Genomic DNA, 21,616 nt, shown 5'->3' on the forward strand with positions numbered 1-21,616 from the left:
CCACCCTCTCATACAACTAAGTTGTGGTACTCTCCCACAACAGGAATCCTGCTACATAGGAATAAAAGGACATAGAATAATTGTGTAAAATCTTACCATACCCATAGATGTCCTATGTTGCAATATTCCTTCCCACCCACTTAACACCCACATCATTCTCTTTTCATCCCCGCATCACCCTGGACCTGTCTGTGCTACAGAAGGACCCCAGGGTCCCATACCTGACACCACTGGCATCATCTCCTGCTTGGCCTTCTACTCTACCTGCTGAGCTTTAAGTTCTGAAGATTGTGCTTGCAGGTGTCCCATTTAAGGCCTTTGGTTTATGGCCTTGTGTGACATCCCATGCAGCTGCAACAACCAAGCTGAAGCCTTTGTATAGGAGCCTATGTACAAGTCACCTAAGGGCAGGAAATCCCACAACAAGAATACTGCAACATGGAAGAGAAGGGCATTTATGGTTATGGTAAGATTTTTTACACAACTATTTCTTACCTTCTGTTTTGTTCTCCTAGGGCAAGTATGTTCTGAGGTTTTTAGCTTACGTAGGTCCCTTGTGTCCTTGGGCATAAGTCATATTGTTGTCCTTTCAGTACTTGGAAGGACTTTGGCATACTGACTGGATGTATGGCTACCATTGGTAGGATGTCAGTCTTTAAGGAGTATTGTAACAGTGATCAGTTGAGCATCTTACACAACCGTACTTTCTGCAGCCTATGTTGGATCAAAGATGCATAGTTAAGAGACCTCGTTTGGCTGTTTGATAACTGAAGAAAAGGGAACAGTTTGGAAAATTAGCCGAATGCTTTGGGGATCAAACGTAGAATGCTCTTTTCTTCCTTGCAGGGGAAAACAAGGCACTGCTTTGAAAGATTGGAACTTGGGTAAGAGGAGTCTGCACAGTAAATGGTGATATTAAAAAAGCCTTGTGTATTGGCAGTCATCCTGTGGGTAGGAGTGTTTTGCTGAACTTGTATGTATCGAAAGGATATGTCGGTACAACTGTAGACCACATTATAAACATCTCTGCACAAATACCATTTATGAAGTAGTGTTTCATCTGGGATTTTTGTCTCTGCTTCAATGACAGACCCATTAGTGATGTGAAATGCTTCTTCTGGAAGAGTGCTTTTTAGTTTTTATAAACTTGGCCAGTAATTGAAGACTGAGCAGTTTAAGCATGTAGCACTTAATTCCCTCTTAGGCTATCAAGACTGCAATAGTATGCCCAAAAATGGGAAGTGTTGTGCATATGTTCACTATTTTGTTGATATAACCACTTAGAGATGAAAACAATTTGAAGGCATTTGACAGAATTTTCTTTCTTGGCCTGTTTAGGTGGCCTGAACAGCCTGTGTTTACAACACAGCTTCATGCTTCATACAAAGTACCAAGTTGTGTATCCTTTCCCAACATTCCAGCCTGCTTTTCAGTTAAAGAAGGACCATGTTGTATTGCTGAACACCAGCTTTTCACTGATCGCATGTGCTATATCCGTCCATCGGACAGGTAAGAGTCCTGATCCTGTTTAACCATTTTTTGTTTCTCTCCGGGGAAACCAATTAAATGTCTTGAGACCGCTTGTAATGTGTTGTGCTTCAAACACCTTTGTAAAATGGAGATGATAGACATTTGGATTGATCAAACTTTTTTATAGTTGTCATCCACAAATAGTCACGGGAATGTTGTATATTTTCTTTTATTCCAGATGCAAATCCAGGTATCTGGCAAGTAAAGCTAGACAAGCTTAGGATAATTTTTTTCTATATTTAATTTGCTATTAAGAGGGTACAGATTTCTTAGATCTTCCCTTGCCAATCCCCAGAGGTATTCCAAAAAGGAGCTGTTCAAGTTACTGATATCTTAGAAGGTGTTTGTAAATGGTTGGTCTGTGACTGTGGGATCACACACTACAAGGTCGTGAGGTTAAACTATTGCTGACTAGTGTCCAGTGTCAGTTAAAACTGGAAGATGAGTGGTAAGTCTTAAATGTACAGGTTGTAGTCTGTTTTGCAGTGCTTGTTAACTAATCCAGGAAAAAGTCTGTGCTTTTGTGCCAGTTGACAAGAAGGTACAACCTAGGTTTCTGGAAAACGTGCAGTATCCTCCAAAGTTAGTGTCTAATATGCCTGAGGTGACTATGCTTGATCCAGGTGGTATGCTAATACGGAGCTGTGAACGTTGAGTTTTTAGATGCACAGAAAAATACTTCATGTGGTATAGATGAATGGTTCAACCAAAAAAACAAAATTAATGTGAAGAAAATTAAAAAGTATGAGCCAAACCATGGACAAAATGAAAACTAGCAAATTCTTTTAATGGTAAGCGCTTTCGCAGCAGGTTAAGCTGCTTCATCAGATACTCCAGCAGTGCAGATGCATTTAAACTACACTGACCCAATAGAATCACAAACTCTATTAAAGATGCAAATCTGAACATTCTGATTTAAAAGCAAATACAATTACATATAAAAACATTATGTAAAATAGTTCATCTATGTATCTCTTTCCTGTAGAATTCGTTTAATAGGTACCTTGTCATTAATCCCTTTGCCCCAGGTGGCTCTCAGCCTTATAATCCATTCCAATTCCACTTTCTCAGTTTGATTTCTAAGATCTCCTCCTCTGACGTTGTGTTTTCTCCACTAGTATAACCTTAAACACGTGTGTATGATCATGTGTAACTGTATTCTTAGCTAAAGCATTTGACTCCACCTTTAGAGATATATACATGTTCCCTCTTGCACTCCAACATCCGATTGGTTTTCCCTATGTAGAAGGAGCTGCATTTTATACAGTGTGCAAAGTAAATTTCCATAGTTTTCCTGTATCCGGATGGGTGAACCCAGCACTACTATCTATGTATCTACAACAAAGAAACTTGCCTATGTCATTCATATCGGGTCCGTTTATTATCCATTATTGGAATGGATAAGGTTGAGAACCACCTGGGGCAAAGGGATTACTGACAAAGGTATCTATTAAATTAATTCTACAGGCAAGAGATATAGATGAACTGTTTTTTATAATGTTTTTATATGTAATTGTATTTGTTTTTAAATCAGAATGTTTAGATTTGCATCCTTAATTGAGTTTGTGATTCTGTTGGTCAGTGTAGTTTAAGTGTGTGTATTTGCACTGTTGGAGCATCTGATGAAGCAACTTAACCTGCTGCGAAAGTGCTTACCATTAAAAGAATTTGCTTGTGTTTTAATTTTGTCAGTGGTTTGGTTCATCCTTAATTTTCTTTACAATAGTTTTTAGATGCTTAAACTAGTCACAGATGAGAGGCCATTTGTGTTGCAAATAATGCCATTTGAAATAGTATAGGTGCTGTGATCTTAAGGCAATAGACCAGTTTGCCTTTGAGTCAAGTGCATTTACAGTTTGAGATGCAGCGAGACAAATTTTAGCAGTAGTGTATATGCAAACAGATGGGTCCTTGGTTTAATGTCACAATTGAAGGGCAACGCACTCTGGTGTGCAGCACCTAGCATTGTCAGCAATCCATCTGCCTGGTGTGGGAATAGAGCTTACAACTTTCTGCACTGAGGCGAGCATGATACTTGTTGCACCACTGAAACTGCTGGCCAGCTGGCAGAAGCAGCATGTGCTGAATTCCCATACACGTGTCCGTTCTAACATCCACCGATACATTGTTAGAATAAGTTGTGCAGTGCACAAGTGAGGAGTTCAGAAGGTTTTTGCATGACTGGGACTTCTTGCATGGGACTTTAATTTCCTACTCACCGCATGCCTAAGGGTAATGAGGGGGCAGGTCTAAATAGCTAAGAATGTTGAAAGAGCTGCAGTAAATGCTTTGGACTGCCATGTTGTCATTGGACGGCGCAGTGGTGCAGCGGCTACATTGTCACCTCACAGTAAGAAGTTCTCCAGTTCGATTCTCAGCTGGGTGCCTTCTGTGCAGAGTCTGTATGTCTTCCCTGCGTTCATGTGAGTTTCCTCAAGGTGCTCCGGTTTTCTCCCATGTTACAGACATGTGTGGAGCATTTCTCCCTGGGCCTCTGCTGAAAATTGGTTTGTTCCAAGTCTGACTTTCCTGGTTGACAAATGTTAAATAAAATAAAAATAATGTTGCAGGGACATGGCCTGTCATCCATTCCCAGATGGTTGAAAAGCAGTGAAATCACTCATCGTCTTACTGCTTGCAGTGTCCATATCACCTCTTCAGACATACTGTTACTCCCCCACAATTGCTATTTGTCTTGGGTATCACCTCGCAAAAGATTCCTCTGAGCACTACATTTGATGTTGGATATCAATATCACCGTAAACAAGACCATTTACCATTTCATAGCTAGATGCAGAACACCTGTGTCCCTTTAACACAGCTGAAATCCCCATCTTTTTACAGGGCGTCTTAATCGATCCTTTAAACTGGCTATCCTATACTGCCAGTAGTAGGCATGCCCAACACTTCTTTGTTGTATATGCCAACTCTGTTTTACAAGTAGTTAACCGTCATACTGGATGCTCCAATATTCTTGATGTAGTCCTCTCATATATGGCTGCTGCTTGTACACCTAAGTATATGTCATCCTTTTATAATTGGACAATAAATTTGCAATCTTTTCTCTTAAAATTGGTACTTTCTCTGTAGATATTTTGTTTAGAGACTTTTAAAACGCAAGCCTTCGGTGGATTGATGAACTAAATAAATATTACTGTAATCCTCTGCTTGTGTGTATCCCATGTTGCTGCCAATGCCTCTGATTTCTACTTCCACTTAAATGCATTGGTAAGGCAGTCCCTGTATGCGCAAAATGAGAAATTTAAAAACGAATCCCTGTGGTTGAATACTGGTATAAATTATATAATAGAGGTAGCTTAATTCTTGAAGTTTCATTCTACTTTTATTAATCGCACACTTAAAGTAGTAAAGAGCGTAAAGAAGCAGCAGGAAGCTCAGAGGTGCTTAAACTTAAGTAGCCACGAAAACCAAAACCAGCTACAACAATTAAGTACGTAGCTTCTCTTTCACCTTGTGTATTACCGTGTTACAACTTTTATCTTACTCAGTCCCCCTGACTCCTTGGAATTTTCTTGGCTCTCTTCAGAACTAAAACCACCTCACCCATGGACTCTGCTGTGATATACTAGGTTTGCTGATTCTGTGCCAAATGGGGCTGCCATGCTGAACCCCTAGTTAACTTCCTTAACCCACTCCAGGTTACATCCCTGAAGCCTGGAAAACCATTGTAATCTTGCTACACGAAGGTGGTCCAACCACAGATCCTGCTAACTTTAGACACAATAGTCTTGTATGTAAATCTGTGGAACATGCAGTGCATCTGACCTCATTCATTTGGACACTGAAGGTCTTTTAAGCCTGGACCCTTTTCAGTTTTGCATTGTCAAAGTACGGTCCTACCTCTTTAACCTCATTAATGTCTTTGAAAAAGTAACCAAAACAGTGGGTAGCATTTCAGTGCATACAGCATATCTTGATCTGGCCAAAGCCTTTGACACTTGCCTTTGCAGACATTGTTCACAGACAAGTAAATCTGAATGAAAATCCTTGTATTGTGGATAGGTAACTGATTGTGTTAACAGAACTCAAGTGGTTAGTCGCAAGTACACTTCTGAGAGCAGAAATGTCACTGGTGTACCACAGTGTTGGGCCTTCTCCCATTTGGCATCTATTCCTCGGACATTTAGTCCAACCCTTCTGGCCTGTTTTAAGTTTGTAGACTACTGTAATTTGGGTGTTTCATCTATCACTGGCTTATTGTTCCAACATGGGTAGGACTTTCAGATTGACTAAGGAACCCATTTCCAGTCTCCCTAAAGCTGTCAGGGTACTGTTGCAGCAGTCTCAAGTATATCAGCAGTACAGCCTTCCAAGAGCTGCAGAGATTAACTGTTGGTGTCCATTTTTTTCCATGATCATCTTAGTCATATCTGAGCCTTCTAGTCCTGGCTGAAGAGGGACACCATGGATCGTGTTTTAAGGCCTTGATTGCATGTAAATGTTTGCCAGATGGAAACTTGTAGTGGGTGCAGGGATACATCTTGAAGGGGATATGGTCTGAAGGCAATGGCTGCAGGGATACATCTTGAAGGGGTTATGGTCTGAAGGCAGTGGCTGCAGGGATACATCTTGAAGGGGTTATGGTCTGAAGGCAGCACCATACTTGGCATTGTCCTCTCCCCCTCCTCTGCTGTTTTGTCTGACATACCAAATTCGTTCAGCACACCTCAATTGCATGCATGCTGTGCTAGGTTGTGCACTATCTAATGACTGCAGATAGAGAAGCCTTGGGCTCATCCTGTTTTTGAGGAGTCTGATTCAGATGCCATTTCTGAGATGGAAAAGGATGAGATCCCCAAACCCCCTTTCCTTCCCAAATCACCTTCTGCCAGTTCCTTTGGAAGGATTCTTAAGCTTGAACTGATCTGTCATGCTATTATTCCATCCTTTCAGAAGCATTGAAAAGTGGTCTGTGAAAGCCTGAGGAGGCTGCTCTGCAACAATGCCATTAGTCAGGGATTCAGCAGAGATATCCTGGAAGTACCTTACCACCTTCATTCCTTGAAGCAGATTTCGTTTAGGATATCTAACTATGGCAGTAGAGCTCTTTAAGAGTGTGCCATCCAATTCTGCTGCAGCTTTTTTCTGTCTGAGACACTTGCCACTACTACCGTACCTCTTGACAAGTGGTCTAAAAATGTGGAATGAAATGATTTTACCTTTTCACATGAGTGCTTAATAGTCTCAACTTTCAAAGTGGAATTTGATCATCCTTTGACTTAACATTGCCTAAACTTTGCTGGGCCCCAAAATGTATTGTATTGCATTAGGTGGACAGAAAAACAAAAATGCTTCATGTTTATCAAATTGCTTATAAAAATCAGTATATACCAAGATTATATATTCCTCATTCTGAAGGAGGTATGGGCTGCCTCAAAACTGATTATATGTGTAGATTTGCAGTACTTTGACTGCATACATATCGGACGTTCTCAAAAGATCTAGTGAAGGTTTTAAAACATGAGGAGAATAGATGACTTTCCTGCTTAGTTTAAGCAGAAGCATATCTGTGTCAAGCAGGAATGGAAGTCAAACCAGAAGCTGATAAAAAAATCAGGCAGCAACTGAATGGGCCAGAAAACGAGAGAATATAAGGCAAAATATCAGATGAAAAGGCAAGAAATGTGGAATATGCATAATTATAGCTGCAAGTGCAGAAAACTCTTGGAGCAACCTCCTGTCGATTGATTGAACAGAGGAATGGTTAGAGAGGTGAATTAAAACGAAAAGACAAAAGGTTAATATTGGCGGACCAGGATAGTGCACTTCATGCACGTTGGTTTACAAAGTCCATTGAACGTGAACATGGGAGAAACAGACAAATGCAGGTTTTATAAAACAGAATTGGAAACAGTCACCTGTTTTGCTGGGTGTGATGTACTAATGGTAGGACTGTATACTGTAAGGCATAATGTGGCAAGACTTTTGCACCGGGGATTGTGCAAACAATATTGAAGTAGTTGAAAAATATTGTAAACATGAGACACAAAGAAAATAGATGCAAGAGAACTAGATATAGTAGTTCAGAAAAAGAAAACGTAGCATTGATCATTGAAATTGCTACACCCAGTGACTGTAGTGTCTTGTGTAGAGTATCAAAATATCAGGATTTACAGCAGAAACTAGGGCAGTGTGGAAGGATACCCAGACAGTTCCAATGGCAGTAGGAGCAAACAGGTCTTAAGAGTTTACAGTTATACTTGGATATGTTACTGATGCATGTAACTCCGTATGAATTGCAGGAGTCAGTTTTGGGCACGTTGCAGGTGCTGCAAAGAGCACTTTTGGCTAACATCAACGACTGAAACAATACTAATTTCATGAACTTTAATCATACTTTGATTTAGGAATGGGGTCTTTTTCCAGTCATATTAGAAACACAAAATACTTGGAAACATTAAACTGGGATTGTATCAGTTGGTGCAAGGATAATGGTTTGTAAATGTGAAGAAGTGTAGCATAGTTAATTTTGGTAAACAGTTTTCATATGTCATGGAAGTGACACATCTCTCCAATTGCTTTCATAAAGAATTTATGCCCTGTTGCTTCTCATTTGACCATCTCTGCAGTAGTTCGGAAAGCCTGTCTGGTTCATCTAATTTCCAATGGCATCTCCACAAGTTCCAAAGAAATCTTAAATGTCCTTCTGTTCCCATGTTGCAGTATTCTTTGTGTGGGATTATCTGCCTTGGGTGACCCGAACGTCTGCTCCTATATGAAAGCTTAAGCCTGGTTGCTGTAGGTGCGTGGGACGTCAAATGCAGGGCCATAAACCAGGGACCTTTAAATGTGATGTCTGCATGCCCAGACCTCACTGCTTTCAGCCGCAGTCTAATGTTGGATTGATCACATCGCTTCTCTATCAAGGCATCTAAAGCTAAGCACCCCGTTGGGGATTTCGATTTTTGCTATTGCTTGAGCTTGCCCCCCCCCCCCTGTTTTTAGTGTATGGGCACTAAGAAGGGTAAATGCCGATGTGGGCAACAGATTCCACATAAAGACTTCCACAACCGTTGCATTTTTTGCCTAGGCCAGGAGCACAACCATACCTCTTGTCCAGTTTGCCAGTCATTCATTCCAAAGATGCTCTGAAGCAGTCTGGCCACCTTCAATCTTTACTTAGAAAACCAAAGGCATAAGAAATTGGTGCTTAGGATGGATCCAGAGTCAGCTGCCCAGGTGGAGCCTCGATGCAAAAAGGCCACGTTGTCATGGCCTACTACTACTGCCCCTCCGCCAATGGACACCCTGCAAGTTTCCGATTTAGGAGTTGAGGAATGTCCATTAGAGTAGTCTACTTCATCGACTTCTCGAAGCCGCTTCAGAAGTAACTGCCGGCATGACCGGAGGTAGCTTAGATGTCTTTTTCCACCAATGTCAAGGGGGAGCAAGGTGTCATCAGACACCCGGCTGGGGTATCAGAACCCAAAGGCCCCTGAAACTAAGCCTTCCCCCAGGACTACCCCTTTGAAAAGGAAATGGAAAAGCAAGCCTCTGTCTCCCTCTGCTGAGAGATTACCTGACTGGCAATCCTTCACTCAATCCTTGATGCAGGCCTTCATGGCCGTTAGGCCCTCTGCCTCTTCACCCTCCTCAATCCCTGATGTTCAGTCGCCCCGAATACCAGAGTCTTGGGATTTCTGCGTCAGATGACGTCGCCTCTTCCATGATGTCAGGGGTATAAAACATGCAGCCAACGCCATTACATCTGCTTTTCTTGCCTTGCGGTAGCCCAAAGCAGAATTACTTTGCTAGTGCCAGTTGACCGCTACCTGAAATTTTCATAGTTTCAAACCTGAAGTCTTCTAAAGCTAAGTACCCTGTTGGGGATCCTTTTCTCTTGCTCTAACCGATGTCATAAAGTTAACAATTGTCTTGCCTGTGGAAAGCAAGTACTTCAGAAATTTTCATTTTTACTGCGTCACCTGTTTAGGCCCAGACCGCGACATTCCTCGCTGTCTGTTTTGTGCCTTGTTTAACACCCGAACTATTCGTAGTTCGGCTATCTTTGTTGCTAAATTCTTTCAATTTCATTCTCTGTATTCAGAAATGGCTTCAATAAGCCATCCGACTACCGATCTTCCAAAAAAACATAAGGATAAAGACTGACTGCATAGGTCCAAAACTGCTGATGATGCTTCCGTTAAGCTCGACGCCAGTACTCAGTAAGGTGCTTTTGCAGCCCCAGATACCCACTTCTACAGATTCGCAAGCCTCTTCTAAGACCCATTTGGAGTCCGGTATGCCACGAGATGCTTCAATTATGGAACTTGCGGATGTCTCTACCTTGGATGGGTCCGGAGCTGCTGTGCAGGCACCGGCTTCTGAGGGTGTATTCTGACCTTCCGATGTTCGTATTAAACAGTATACTTAGTTTCTGACTAAAACTGCAGAGTTTCTCAGGCCCAGAGTTCGCACTACTCCTAGAAAACTGACAAAGCGCATGCTCAAACTCCCATGCCACAGAAACAAATGCTTAGAATGGCTGAAGACCTTGAGTCCGATGACTCTGATCCCTCTGATTACCAGGACATTCCCTTATCTACCTATGAGGATTCAGATGCAGAGAATTCCATTCACTCTGCCTCCCCCGCCAGAGGACTTTTCTTTTGGTGAAACCTTGCATAACTTGAGAGCATTTCTGCTGGGAATGTCAGGACTACCCACAGTCCAAAAAGAGACTCTGAGAATTTTTATACTTGCCTCAGCACAGGCCTCTAGCTATACCCCCTGTCCTGGATATTGTAGATGTCTTTATGGAATCCAGTCTTACTCCTGATACTTTACCACCAGCTCCTAGAAAGCCTGACAGGTACTACAGAGTACCTGACTCGCACAATTTTCTCTTAAAGAATCCCACTGCGGATCCAGAGACCATTTCCCAGGGACCTAAAGGTATTAAGGCTACCACAGCCAAAATCCCTACCCCTTCAGGGATTCTAGAGCTTTAGACAGATGGGGAAAGAAGGTATATACCTCTGAAACTCATGCCGTAAGGGCTTTAAATTGCCAGTTTCACATGAAGTACCAGCAGCATATTGTGAACTAGTTAAACAGAAAATGTTCCTTCCAGATTGTGCAGAAAATAAAGATTTACAAGAGTTAATGCATTCTGCAAACCAAGTTGGTAAACATACTTTGAAGTGTGGTTTTGATGCCTTAGAATCATCTTGCAGGGCTGCTGTCACTGGGTCTGTATTGAGAAGGCATGATTGGCTGAAGGAAGAAATCTTGCTAGACTATGTCAAAGAAAAATTACTAGATGCTCCATTAAACCAGGAACGTTTGGCACAAAAGCAGAAGTTCTTAAGATGGAGGAAAAAGCTAAATCTATGCAAACTGTTAAAGATTTCTTAAAGGTACAGACACCTAGATTCAGTAGGCATTGGCCTCCTAAAAACTGGTCCTATCCAGTCCCTCCCAGGCCTTCAGCCCAAACCCCAGGGGCAACAGACCACCAAGACTACAGTCTCAGGGTATGCAGAGATCTAAGCAATGGAGTGTTCCCACCTCAAAAACAGAGAGTGGTAAGCCACCCCTTATGGAAAACGTTCACAACGGCTTGTCTATCATCCTTCCCAGCCATGCCCAAGTACTTTTATCCCTAGGAGGAAAACTCGCCCTGCATGCAAAAACTGGATGTCCATTACCCAGGACTGATGGGTCCTAAACATTGTATCCCAGGGATACAGATTCTACTTCCGCTCACTGCCAACCCCAAGCAGGTTGCCAGACCTTCCCCCAAACCAGTGGGCAGAGGTTCAAAAGCAAGTGCTTTTTCTTCAGTATCAGGGCTATTCAGCCTGTTCTAGTAGTGCAAAGGAGACAGGGTTTCTACTCCAGACTGTTCCTGGTGCCCTGAAAAGAGAACTCTTGGCGCCCTATCCTGGATCTGTCAGTTCTCATCACCTTCCTGGTGGTCCCAAAATTCAAAATACTTGCACTAAAACATCTGCTTCCTATGCTAGCCAAGGACTCCTGGCTAGTCACCCTAGACTTGAAGCTTATCTGCACATCCCCATAAGGGAATCTTGCAGGAAATATCTATGTTTCAGGGCATGATTTATGCACTATCAGTTCTCTTCACTTCCCTTTTGCTTATCTACTGCTCCTAGGGTATTCACAAAGTGCCTGGCTCCAGCCATTACATACTGCAGGCAGAGAAATATTCAAATTTACCCATACCTGGACAATTGCCTGATTCAGGCGTACAGTCAGGAATTGCTGCTTCAGCACCTGGCATTCGTAAAGAGACTTCTAACTTTTCTGGGGTACACCATCAATGAAAAGAAATCACATCTGGTGCCCAGCCAAAAGATTTTATTCCTGGGAGCAAGCTTGAACACAACTTCCCAGATAGCATTCCTCATTCCAGAAAAGCAGGTTCATTTGACAAACTACTTCAAACTAATGGCCACCCAAACCCAGCTAGCTGCAAGAAAAATGCAGCAAGCCCTAGGATTCATGGCCTCATGCATTCTACTAATTCCATATGCAAGACTGCATATGAGGAAACTTCAATGGTACTTAAAAGTATCTGGTGTCAACATTCTCAGGACCTGGAAACACTGATTCCTATCATTGCTTGTCTAAGGGCAGAGTTCCTTTGATGGGCAGAGGCTTGCAACCACAACAAGGGACTTCCTTTCACTCAACCCCTCGCTGCCCAAACCCTGACAACAGACGCTCAGACTATGCATGGGGGGCTCACATGGCAGGCAAATGCATTCAAGGCAAATGGAGCCCAGGACAATTTCACCTGCATATCAATCAAAAAGAAATGTTAGCTGTACAGAATGCTCAGACAGCCTTAAAGTACTGTATCTTTCAGGACAACTCTTGATAAATACAGAACACCGCAGTTACGTGGTACATAAACAAGCAGGGAGGAACTCATTCGTACCCACTCTGCAGGTTAGTCATGCCCCTGTGGAACACAGCCTTGAGCAACCAAGTGAATCTGCAAGTTCAATTCATGCAGGTTAGTCATGGCCCTGTGGAACACAGCTGCAAGCTCAATTCATGCAGGTTAGTCATGGCCCTGTGGAACACGACCTTGAGCAACCAAGTGCATCTGCAAGCTCATTTCCTGCCAGGCAAACAAAATTCGCTAGCAGACGACTTAAGCAGAAACCTACTGAACTCACACGAGTGGAAACTGGAACCCAACTCATTCAAACTTCTAATCAACAGGTGGGGAACACCAGAGGTAGACCTCATTGCCTCCCTCCAAAAACCATCAATTGAGCACATTTTGCACCAGAAATCCCCACAGCCAAGCATGGCAAGTGGATGTCCTATCCTTTGAGGGGAAACCTCTCAATTTGTCTTCCCCCTCTGCCCCTCCTCTCAAAAGTACTACTCAAGATCAAGCAGGACAGACAAAGGACAATCCTTATTGCACCAGACTGGCCACTCCAGCACTTGTACCCACTCCTGCACAGTCTGACAGCAATGCCACCTTGGCACCTACATCAGATCCCCTCACTGCCGTCCCAGCAGGAGGGACAGATTTTGCATCCTCATCTGCAAACACTGAACCTTGCAGCCTGGCTTATTCCCTGAACACTCCACCAGCAACCCTCAGCACACAGGTGCTGGACATCATCCTTGAGGTCAGAAGGCTTAGTACTAGGAAATCCTATTCAGAAAAGTGGAAAAGATACTGTTGGAGCCAGTCTCTAGGAAAGGACACGGCCCGTGCCCTCCTTACCTCAAATCCTAGAGTACCTAGCAGAGCTGCTGCACAAAGGCCTATCCTTCTCATCAATTAAAATTCATGCCTCTGCCATATCAGCTCATTACAATACTGAGCCCACCTCTGTTTTCCCACCCTCTGATCAAACAGTTCCTGAGAGGAGCTAACAATCTAAGACACCCGAGGAGAGCTCCCACCCCTGCCTGGGACCTTAACTTTGTACTAGAGAAGCTCACGCTTCCCACTTGCTACAGCAGAGTTAAAATTCCTCTCTTGGAAAACAGCCTTACTTCTAGCCATCACTTCAGCAAGAAGAGTGTCTGAGCTACAGGCACTCTGTGGAACCCTTCAGTATTTTCCATGCTGACAGGGTCTCCCTCGGGACTAACCCATCATTTATGCCCAAGTTGGTATCCAGTGTGGCTTTAAACCAATCCATCCATTTACCAACCTTTTTCCCTAATCCTCAGAATAAAGGGATAGAGGATCCTGCACTCGGACATGCACAAGACAGCTCAGGTTGTACCTTGACAGGATTAAGCCTTTCAGAATACCTGAGCAGCTGCTAGTCAGCTTTGCTATGGTGGCAGAGGGCAAGGCCATTTCAAAGCAAACCATTTCCAAATGAATAGCACACTGCATCCATTTCTGCTACAAACACCATGGAAAACCTACCCCACATGGGGTTCATAGGTTGGTACTAGGCTGTCGGCCCTAGGGGCCTATACAAGCCTAGCCGTGACAATTCCCTGGATATTTCTTCCCTGGACCCCTGTCTGGCAGGGCAACTGACATGATCCCCAGGGTGAATTTCCTATCTCCCATTCAGTCATCAAAGTTCCTTTTGAAGAGGGTCAAGGAGGCACTCTGCTTGACATTTATGGGCAGTCTATTCCAGAATATGGGGAATCTTTGGGTCAGGAACCTATCCCCCAGCATGTTTTGTTCATTGTGATGACAAGGTTTAGACCCCTGGAGCACGTGGCTCTGAGGGATAAGTGAAGCATGTCCAACAGCTCAGGGTTTAACATGACCTTGTATGTTAACCAGAGATCGCCTCTGAGTAGACGATATACCACAGAGTATAGCTGGAGTTTTTTTAGACTGTCAGCATATGGCATCTGCTTTAGGCCTGTGATTCTTTTAGTGAGGTATTTCTGCTGCCTTTCCAGCTGTTGCAGATGTCTTGTGAGGTACATACCAAACGGGCCGTTATACTCTAAAATGGGTCTAATGAGGGATGAGTACAGTGGGACAATGACCTCCTTTTTTCCAGATGAAAAGCCCTTGGTGATGAGGTTTGCCACATAGAAGGATTTCCTGACTGTTTTGGTGATGTGGTTATCTAAGGTGAGACCACTGTCCACCTGTGTCCCTACGTCTCTCATCACACTTTCGGTGTTTAGTGTACTGCCACCTATGTGGTAATTCATGGGTACATGTTTTTTCCCAAAGGGGATAACTACATTTCTTGGCATTAAGCTTGAGCCCATGGCTCTGGCACCAAGCATCTGTTTCTGTAAGGCCCTTTTGTAGAATATCCACATCATTTTGGGGATTCAATAATGGCTCCCAGTTTGCAGTCATCTGCGAACTTTGTTAGCCAGAGTCCCTTAGTGTTGGCCTGTACTTCAGAGAAGTAGATGCCAAACGAGCGGTCCCAGGACTGAACCCTGAGGTACTCCACTTGTCTGGAGCTGGATTTGGAGTCTGCTACTTTAACCGTCTTGGTTCTGTCTGTCAGTTGACAGCCCATCTAGTGACTTGGGGATTTATGCCCAGTTTAGTAAATTTATCTTTAATTCCAGAGCGGAGGATGGTGTCTAAGGCCTTGTCGAGGTCCAGATAGGCTGTGTGGACTGCCTTACCCTCATCCACCACTCTGGAGACCAATTCAAAGAAGTCAGTCAGGTTCAGGAGACAAGATCGGCCCTTCACGAACCCAAACTGGGTGGGGTCCAGTGTTTGAAGGTTGCCAATGTCTTTGTTTATAAGTTCCATGATGATGTGTTCCAATGCCCTTGCAGATCAGGCTCATCAGACTGATGGAATGGTTACCAGGATACAAGGTGGATCCCCCCTTGTGGAGTGGGATAACTGTAGCTGTGTGTCCCTCAGTGGGCACGAAGCCTGAGGTTGAGGCTATGATTAAACATGACACTTAGGTGAGGTGCCAGTTCATTTAGTAGTTTGTGTAGTACACAGCCCAGGATGTCATCTGGTCCCATCGATGCTGTATTCTTACCTTTGGAGAGTGCGGTTTCTACCTGTGTGGCTGTGATTAATGGAATTTGGCAATCTTTTGGTATTGAGATGGGCCCTTTAGTGGGTGAGAAGGGTGTGAAGTTGGTACTAAATCGATCTGCCAGGATATTGGCAATATCCTTGGGATCACTATATGTAATGCCAGAACACATTCCACTAGGGCTACCTCAACTTCTACAGCGTTTCTCAGGGGAGTCCCTACCAAGGGACATCCTGGAAGCTGTATAACCAAAAGAACACAGCAATAGAAACAGCAACCAATGGAAATAATGAAAAACTTTTTTATCCACGCTAAGTGCTTTCTTCCCTCTGGAATACAAGGGACTTCATCAGAATAATACATAACCCAGCCCTTTATACTCATTTAATCCACATACTAATTGAATGAGTAATGATCCTGAAAGCTGCAACCTGGAGTTCTGTACACACCTTCACCAAGCATTACCACTTACCTTTCTAAATCCAGAGCTGGGTTTACCACAGCAGTCTTACAAGTGCCAACCATAATACTTCTTGTCTGCCTCCACCCTTACTCAGCTTTGGGAATCAACCCAAGTGAGTCTTGCACGAACTACAGAACGAACTAACCCCCCACCTAAACACTGATGTTCTTCGTGTTTCACTGTTGCAGTCATAATTGTAGGGTGATCCTGCCGGCAGGCAGCCGAGGTCGGCCAGAATCCCAAAGTCTGGGTCCGGCATCGGCTGTACCAGCAAGCACCCTGACGTCAGAACGCAGGGATATAAAGCTGGCAGCCGACGCCATCTTCTCCAGTCTTTCTTGCCGTGCGGTGGAAAGCAGCTCGCAAGTCGTTGGTTGGCATTTTCAGACAACGTGCTTTGATTGTCTTCGGTCCGAAGCTTTCTACTTCTCTTCTCCAGCTAAGTACCCCGTTGGGGAAACTTTTTTCTTGCTCCTCCGATGTCAGAAAATCGTGTGGGAAACAAATACCTCATAAAGATTTCCACTCTCACTGTGTACCTTGCTTAGGCCCTGACCACGACGTTTCTTGCTGTCTGTTCTGTGCCAGGTTTAATTCTCGCACTATCAAGCGTAGGTACGATTGGGCCTTGAATTATTTCAGTAGACTATTCAATTATAGGATGTCGTCGGATACTTTACCGACAACTGGAATTCAAAAGAAACGCAAAGACAAGGATAGGCCTCTGAGGTCCAAACATGATATTTTGCAGCCGGAGCCAGCTTTGGGTTCGGCGGTCGTCAGTGAGGCGCTTTTGCAGCCCCTGTCGTCCGCCACTTCGGAACCGATGGCCGACACGGACTCCCATGGGGAGCCTTCTAGGCCTAGTATTTTAACTGCTGCAGGACCTTCGGACGTCGCTTCTTCAGATGGTTCCGGAACCGCTGTGCAGGTACCGGCTTCTGAGGGGGTTTTCAGGCCTTCTAATATCACTATTTCTACAAAGACAAAGGCAAAGTCAAAGACTCCTGTTAAACCAAGGGTTTCTTCACAAGCTTCCGCGGATATAGCTCCCAAGTCCCAGAAGCAATTACTTCGGATGGCTGAAGATTTACTTACAATGATTAGGGGTTCTCACCCTCCAGAAAAAAGGCCTAGACAGGATATTCCTTATGATTCTTCTGATCAGGCTTCTGTGTCTTCTGTCTCTTCCTCTGACCAGGATTATTCTTTTCCTCCTTATGAGGATTCTGATGCAGAGGACTCTATTCCCTCTGCTTCTCCCCCTGAAGATTTCTCTTTTGGGGAAACCTTACATGAGAAGAGGGAGCATTTTCATTGGGAAGGTCAGGATTACTCTGCTTCCAAGAAGAGACTTGGGGAATTCCCCCTTCTCCCTCAACACAGACCTTTGGCTATTCCTCCTGTACTTGATATTGTGGATTATGCTTTTTCTGAAGCTAACCTAAATCCTGATTCCTTGCCGCCTGCTCCTTCTAAGCCGGATAGATTTTACAGAGTCCCCGACTCCCATCAATTTTTATTTAAGAACCCTTCTGCTGATCCTGAAACCATTTCTCAGGGTTCTAGGGCTGCTAAGGCTGCGTCTTCTAAAAATCCTATCCCCTCTGAAAAGGATTCTCGTGCCTTGGACAGGTGTGGGGCAAGAAGGTTTACACTTCTGCTACCCTTTCTATTAGAGCTTTAAATTGCCAGTTTCACATGTTCAAGTATCAGCAATTTCTTTTGTCTGTTCTAAAGCAAAAGCTCTCTACCTTTCCTGCATGTGCAGAGGACAAGGAATTACAGGATGTTTTGCATGCAACTGAACAAGTTAGCAAACATAGTTTACATTGTGGTTTTGATGCCGTAGAAGCTTCTTGCAGGGCTGCTGCCTCTGGTACTGTTATCAGGAGACTTGCTTGGCTTCGTGAGCAGAATTTACCAGAACAGGTTAAGGCTAAGCTGTTAGATGCCCCTGTTCAGCATGATGCTTTATTTGGATCCAAGGCTGAGGAGGTTGTTAAAAAGATGGAAGAAAAAGCAAAATCTATGCAGACTGTTAAAGATTTTTTTACAAGTTCAGCCTCCTAGATTTTCTAGAAATTGGCCCTCCAAAAATTGGTCTTTTCCCACGTCTGACAGGCCTCAAAGGGGAAGATATAGACGCTCCAGAGGTCGGGGGCAGACTCAGGCCTCTTACAGGTCCAGACAATGGACTGCTTCTTCACCTAGAAGGGGAGAAGACTGACCTCAATCTCTAAAGAAGCAGACCCAATGACTCTCTCCGTTGGGCTACAGGTCCTCCTTGCCTGGAAGCCCCTCTCGGAGGAAAACTCTCTTTTCTACCAAAATTGGACTCGTATTACCCAGGACAAATGGGTTTTAGTCGTGATTTTAAGAGGCTACAAATTCCACTTTCATACTCTGCCAAGGTCTTCGGGCTGGCCGGATCTGCCAAAACATCAATGGTCAGAGGCCTTAAATCAAGTGGACGCCTTATTGGCCATGAAAGCCATAGAACCTGTTCCACTTCCAGAGATGGGAAAAGGTTTTTACTCCAGACTATTTCTGGTCCCAAGGAAACAAAACTCATGGAGACCTATTCTGGACCTCTCAGTGTTAAATACCTTTCTGGAGATTCCAAAATTCAAGATGCTTACTCTGCAACAACTTCTTCCCATGCTTTCCCAGGATGCTTGGATGGTGACGGACTTGAAGGAAGCCTATTTACACATTCCCATCACACAGGAACGCAGAAAATGCCTCTGATTCAAGGCAGGTTCGAGACCCTTTCAATTCTCTGTACTGCCCTTTGGCTTATCTACTGCGCCCAGAGTCTTGCCCTTTGGCTTATCTACTGCGCCCAGAGTCTTTACCAAGTGTCTGGCTCCAGTAGTAGCTTATTGCAGACTCCAAGGAATTCAAATTTACCCCTACCTGGACGACTGCCTTATTCAGGCAGACAGCAAGGATCTTTTACTTCAACATCTGCAGTTTGTTCAGCGTCTTCTCCTACTACTGGGATTCTCAGTGAACACAAAAAAGTCACATTTGATCCCCTCTCAACAAATGATCTTTTTGGGAGCTCTTCTAAACACAAGCTTACAAAGGGCCTTCCTTACTCCAGAAAAACAAGTACAGCTGGCATCAATTTTCAAGACCTTGGCTACTTTAACTCAGCTCACTGCAAGGAAATTCCTGCAGGCTTTGGGCTACATGGCTTCTTGCATCCTGTTGATCCCAAATGCAAGGCTTCATATGAGAAAACTTCAATGGTACCTAAAGAGTGTATGGTCTCAGCATTACCACAGCCTGGAAACTATGATACCTCTGATTCCCTGCCTCCAAAAGGAGTTCCTTTGGTGGTCCAGGGCTTGTGCTTTAAACGAAGGGAATCCCTTTCGTCTTCCTCATCCTGCTCAGATTATAACCACAGATGCCTCGGATTATGCTTGGGGAGCTCATTACCTAAACAATTGCCAGCAGGGCTACTGGACAAAGAAGCATCTTACCTGGCACATCAACTTGAAGGAAATGTTGGCAGTCCAAAATGCTCTTCTAGCCTTCCAGAGTCTTTTGCAACCAGGCCATCTTCTGATTCGCACAGACAATACCACAGTCATGTGGTACATAAACAAGTAAGGGGGCTCTTACTCCTACCCCCTTTGCAGACTAGCCATGAGTCTATGGGACACAGCTCTAAGTCTAAATCTGCATCTTCAAGCTCAATTCATTCCAGGAAAACAGAATCTCTTAGCAGACAGCCTAAGCAGAAATCTTTTGGATCCTCACGAATGGATGCTGGACCCCAACATATTCAGCAGGATTACAGCAGTTTGGGGAGTCCCTCAGATAGATCTGTTTGCATCTCATCTCAACCATCAGCTGCCTCTCTTTTGCATCAGGTCCTTCCACAAAGCAGCTTGGAAAGTAGATGCCCTGTCTTTCAGCTGGAGGAATCTTTTGGGATATGCCTTCCCTCCTCTTCCTCTTCTGCTTAGGGTGTTACTGAATAAAACAGGACAAACCCAAAATTTTAATTTTGATAGCTCCAAATTGGCCTCGGCAGTTTTGGTATCCAACTTTAAAACACCTGTTCTTGGAACCTCCATGGATTCTGCCTCTGTTTCCTTCTCTTCTGTCCCAGCATCAGGGTCAGATGTTTCACTCTCAAATCAAGACTCTTTGCCTGGCAGCTTGGCTTTACAAGGGCCTTTGATTCCTTCTGCTTTTCCCAAACAAGTTTTGGATGTTCTCTTAGAAGCTAGGCGTCCTAGCACTAGAAAATCCTACGCTTCTAAATGGAAAATATTTTGTATTTGGATGCGGGACCGAGGTTCTAATCCTCTTTTGCCTGACATTTCTTCCATTCTACTTTACCTCTCAGACCTTTTTCTTAAAGGCCTTTCCTTTTCTTCCATTAAAATCCATGCTTCTGCTATCTCTGCTCATTACAACACTGATCCCCCCATTTTTTCTCACCTGCTGGTGAGAATTCTTGAGAGGGGCTAAGAATTTAAGACCTCCCAGAACTCCTCCTGTTCCTGCTTGGGATCTTAATCTTGCGGCTGCTTCGGATATCAAGTTCCTTTCCTGGAAGACAGCTATTTTATTAGCTTTGACTTCTGCCAGAAGGGTTTCTGAGTTGCAAGCTCTCATGGCTGTGGGAACCATACCTTATTTTCCACCAAGACAGAGTTGCCTTGAGGACCAATCCTACATTTATGCCTAAGGTGATTTCTAAAGTGGCTTTAAATCAGACTATTCACCTTCCTACTTTCTTTCCAAATCCTCAAAACAAAGGGGAAAGGATTTTGCATTCATTGGACGTACACAGACAACTAAGGTTTTACCTGGATAGAACTAAAGATTTCAGAAAATCTGATCAGTTGCTTATCTCTTATGCCTCTAGTTCTCTAGGCAAAGCTATTTCTAAACAAACTATTTCCAAATGGATTGCTCATGGGATAAGGTTTTGTTACTCTCACTTTGGAAAACAAATTCCAGGTACTGTTAGAAGTCATTCTACTAGAGCAGCTGCCACTTCAGCAGCTTTTCTCAGAGGAGTTCCTACCAAGGACATTTTGGAAGCTGCCACTTGGAGTTCAGTGCATACTTTCTCTAAGCACTATAATCTCCCTTTGTATTCTAAGTCTAGGGCAGGTTTTGCCTATGCTGTCTTGCAGGGTCTTCTGGCTGCCCCTTCTGCATAACCTCCTCCCTCATCACAGCTTTGGGATTCCACCCTACAGTTATGACTGCAACAGTGAAACACGAAGAACATAGTACAGTTGTGTACACCTATCATAAATGTAGATGTTAGTGTCTTCACTGTTGCAGTTGGTGTTTCCCTCCCACCTATCCCCTCTTATCTTCCTCTTCTTTTGTGGTGTATTTGTGTTTCCTTTTTGGACACCTTTTGGTTATTTTGGGGGACTTCTGACATCTGGGGCAAGAAAGACTGGAGAAGATGGCGTCGGCTGTCGGCTTTATATCCCTGCGTTCTGACGTCAGGGTGCTTGCTGGTACAGCCGATGCCAGACCCAGACTTTGGGATTCTGGCCGACCTCGGGCTGCCTGCCGGCAGGATCACCCTACAGTTATGACGGCAACAGTGAAGACACTCTAACATCTACATTTATGGTAGGTGTACACAACTGTACTTTCAACCTTAGTC

The 21,616-nt window shown here is 43.9% G+C and overlaps 1 protein-coding gene across 2 annotated transcripts in view; it reads left to right on the forward strand.

Annotated features, from left to right (window-relative positions):
- Positions 1-21,616, forward strand: part of DCAF15 (DDB1 and CUL4 associated factor 15) — a 1,446,364-nt gene that overhangs the window by 537,549 nt on the left and 887,199 nt on the right. For both annotated transcript variants that reach the window (XM_044057323.1, XM_044057324.1), the window contains exon 6: positions 1,339-1,509. In XM_044057323.1, coding sequence (XP_043913258.1) covers positions 1,339-1,509 — 171 coding nt within the window. The remainder of the gene's footprint in view (positions 1-1,338; positions 1,510-21,616) is intronic.

This window comes from Protopterus annectens, chromosome 15.part0, assembly GCF_019279795.1.
Source record: "Protopterus annectens isolate FY-2018-M chromosome 15.part0, PAN1.0, whole genome shotgun sequence".
Lineage (NCBI taxonomy): Eukaryota > Metazoa > Chordata > Ceratodontiformes > Protopteridae > Protopterus > Protopterus annectens.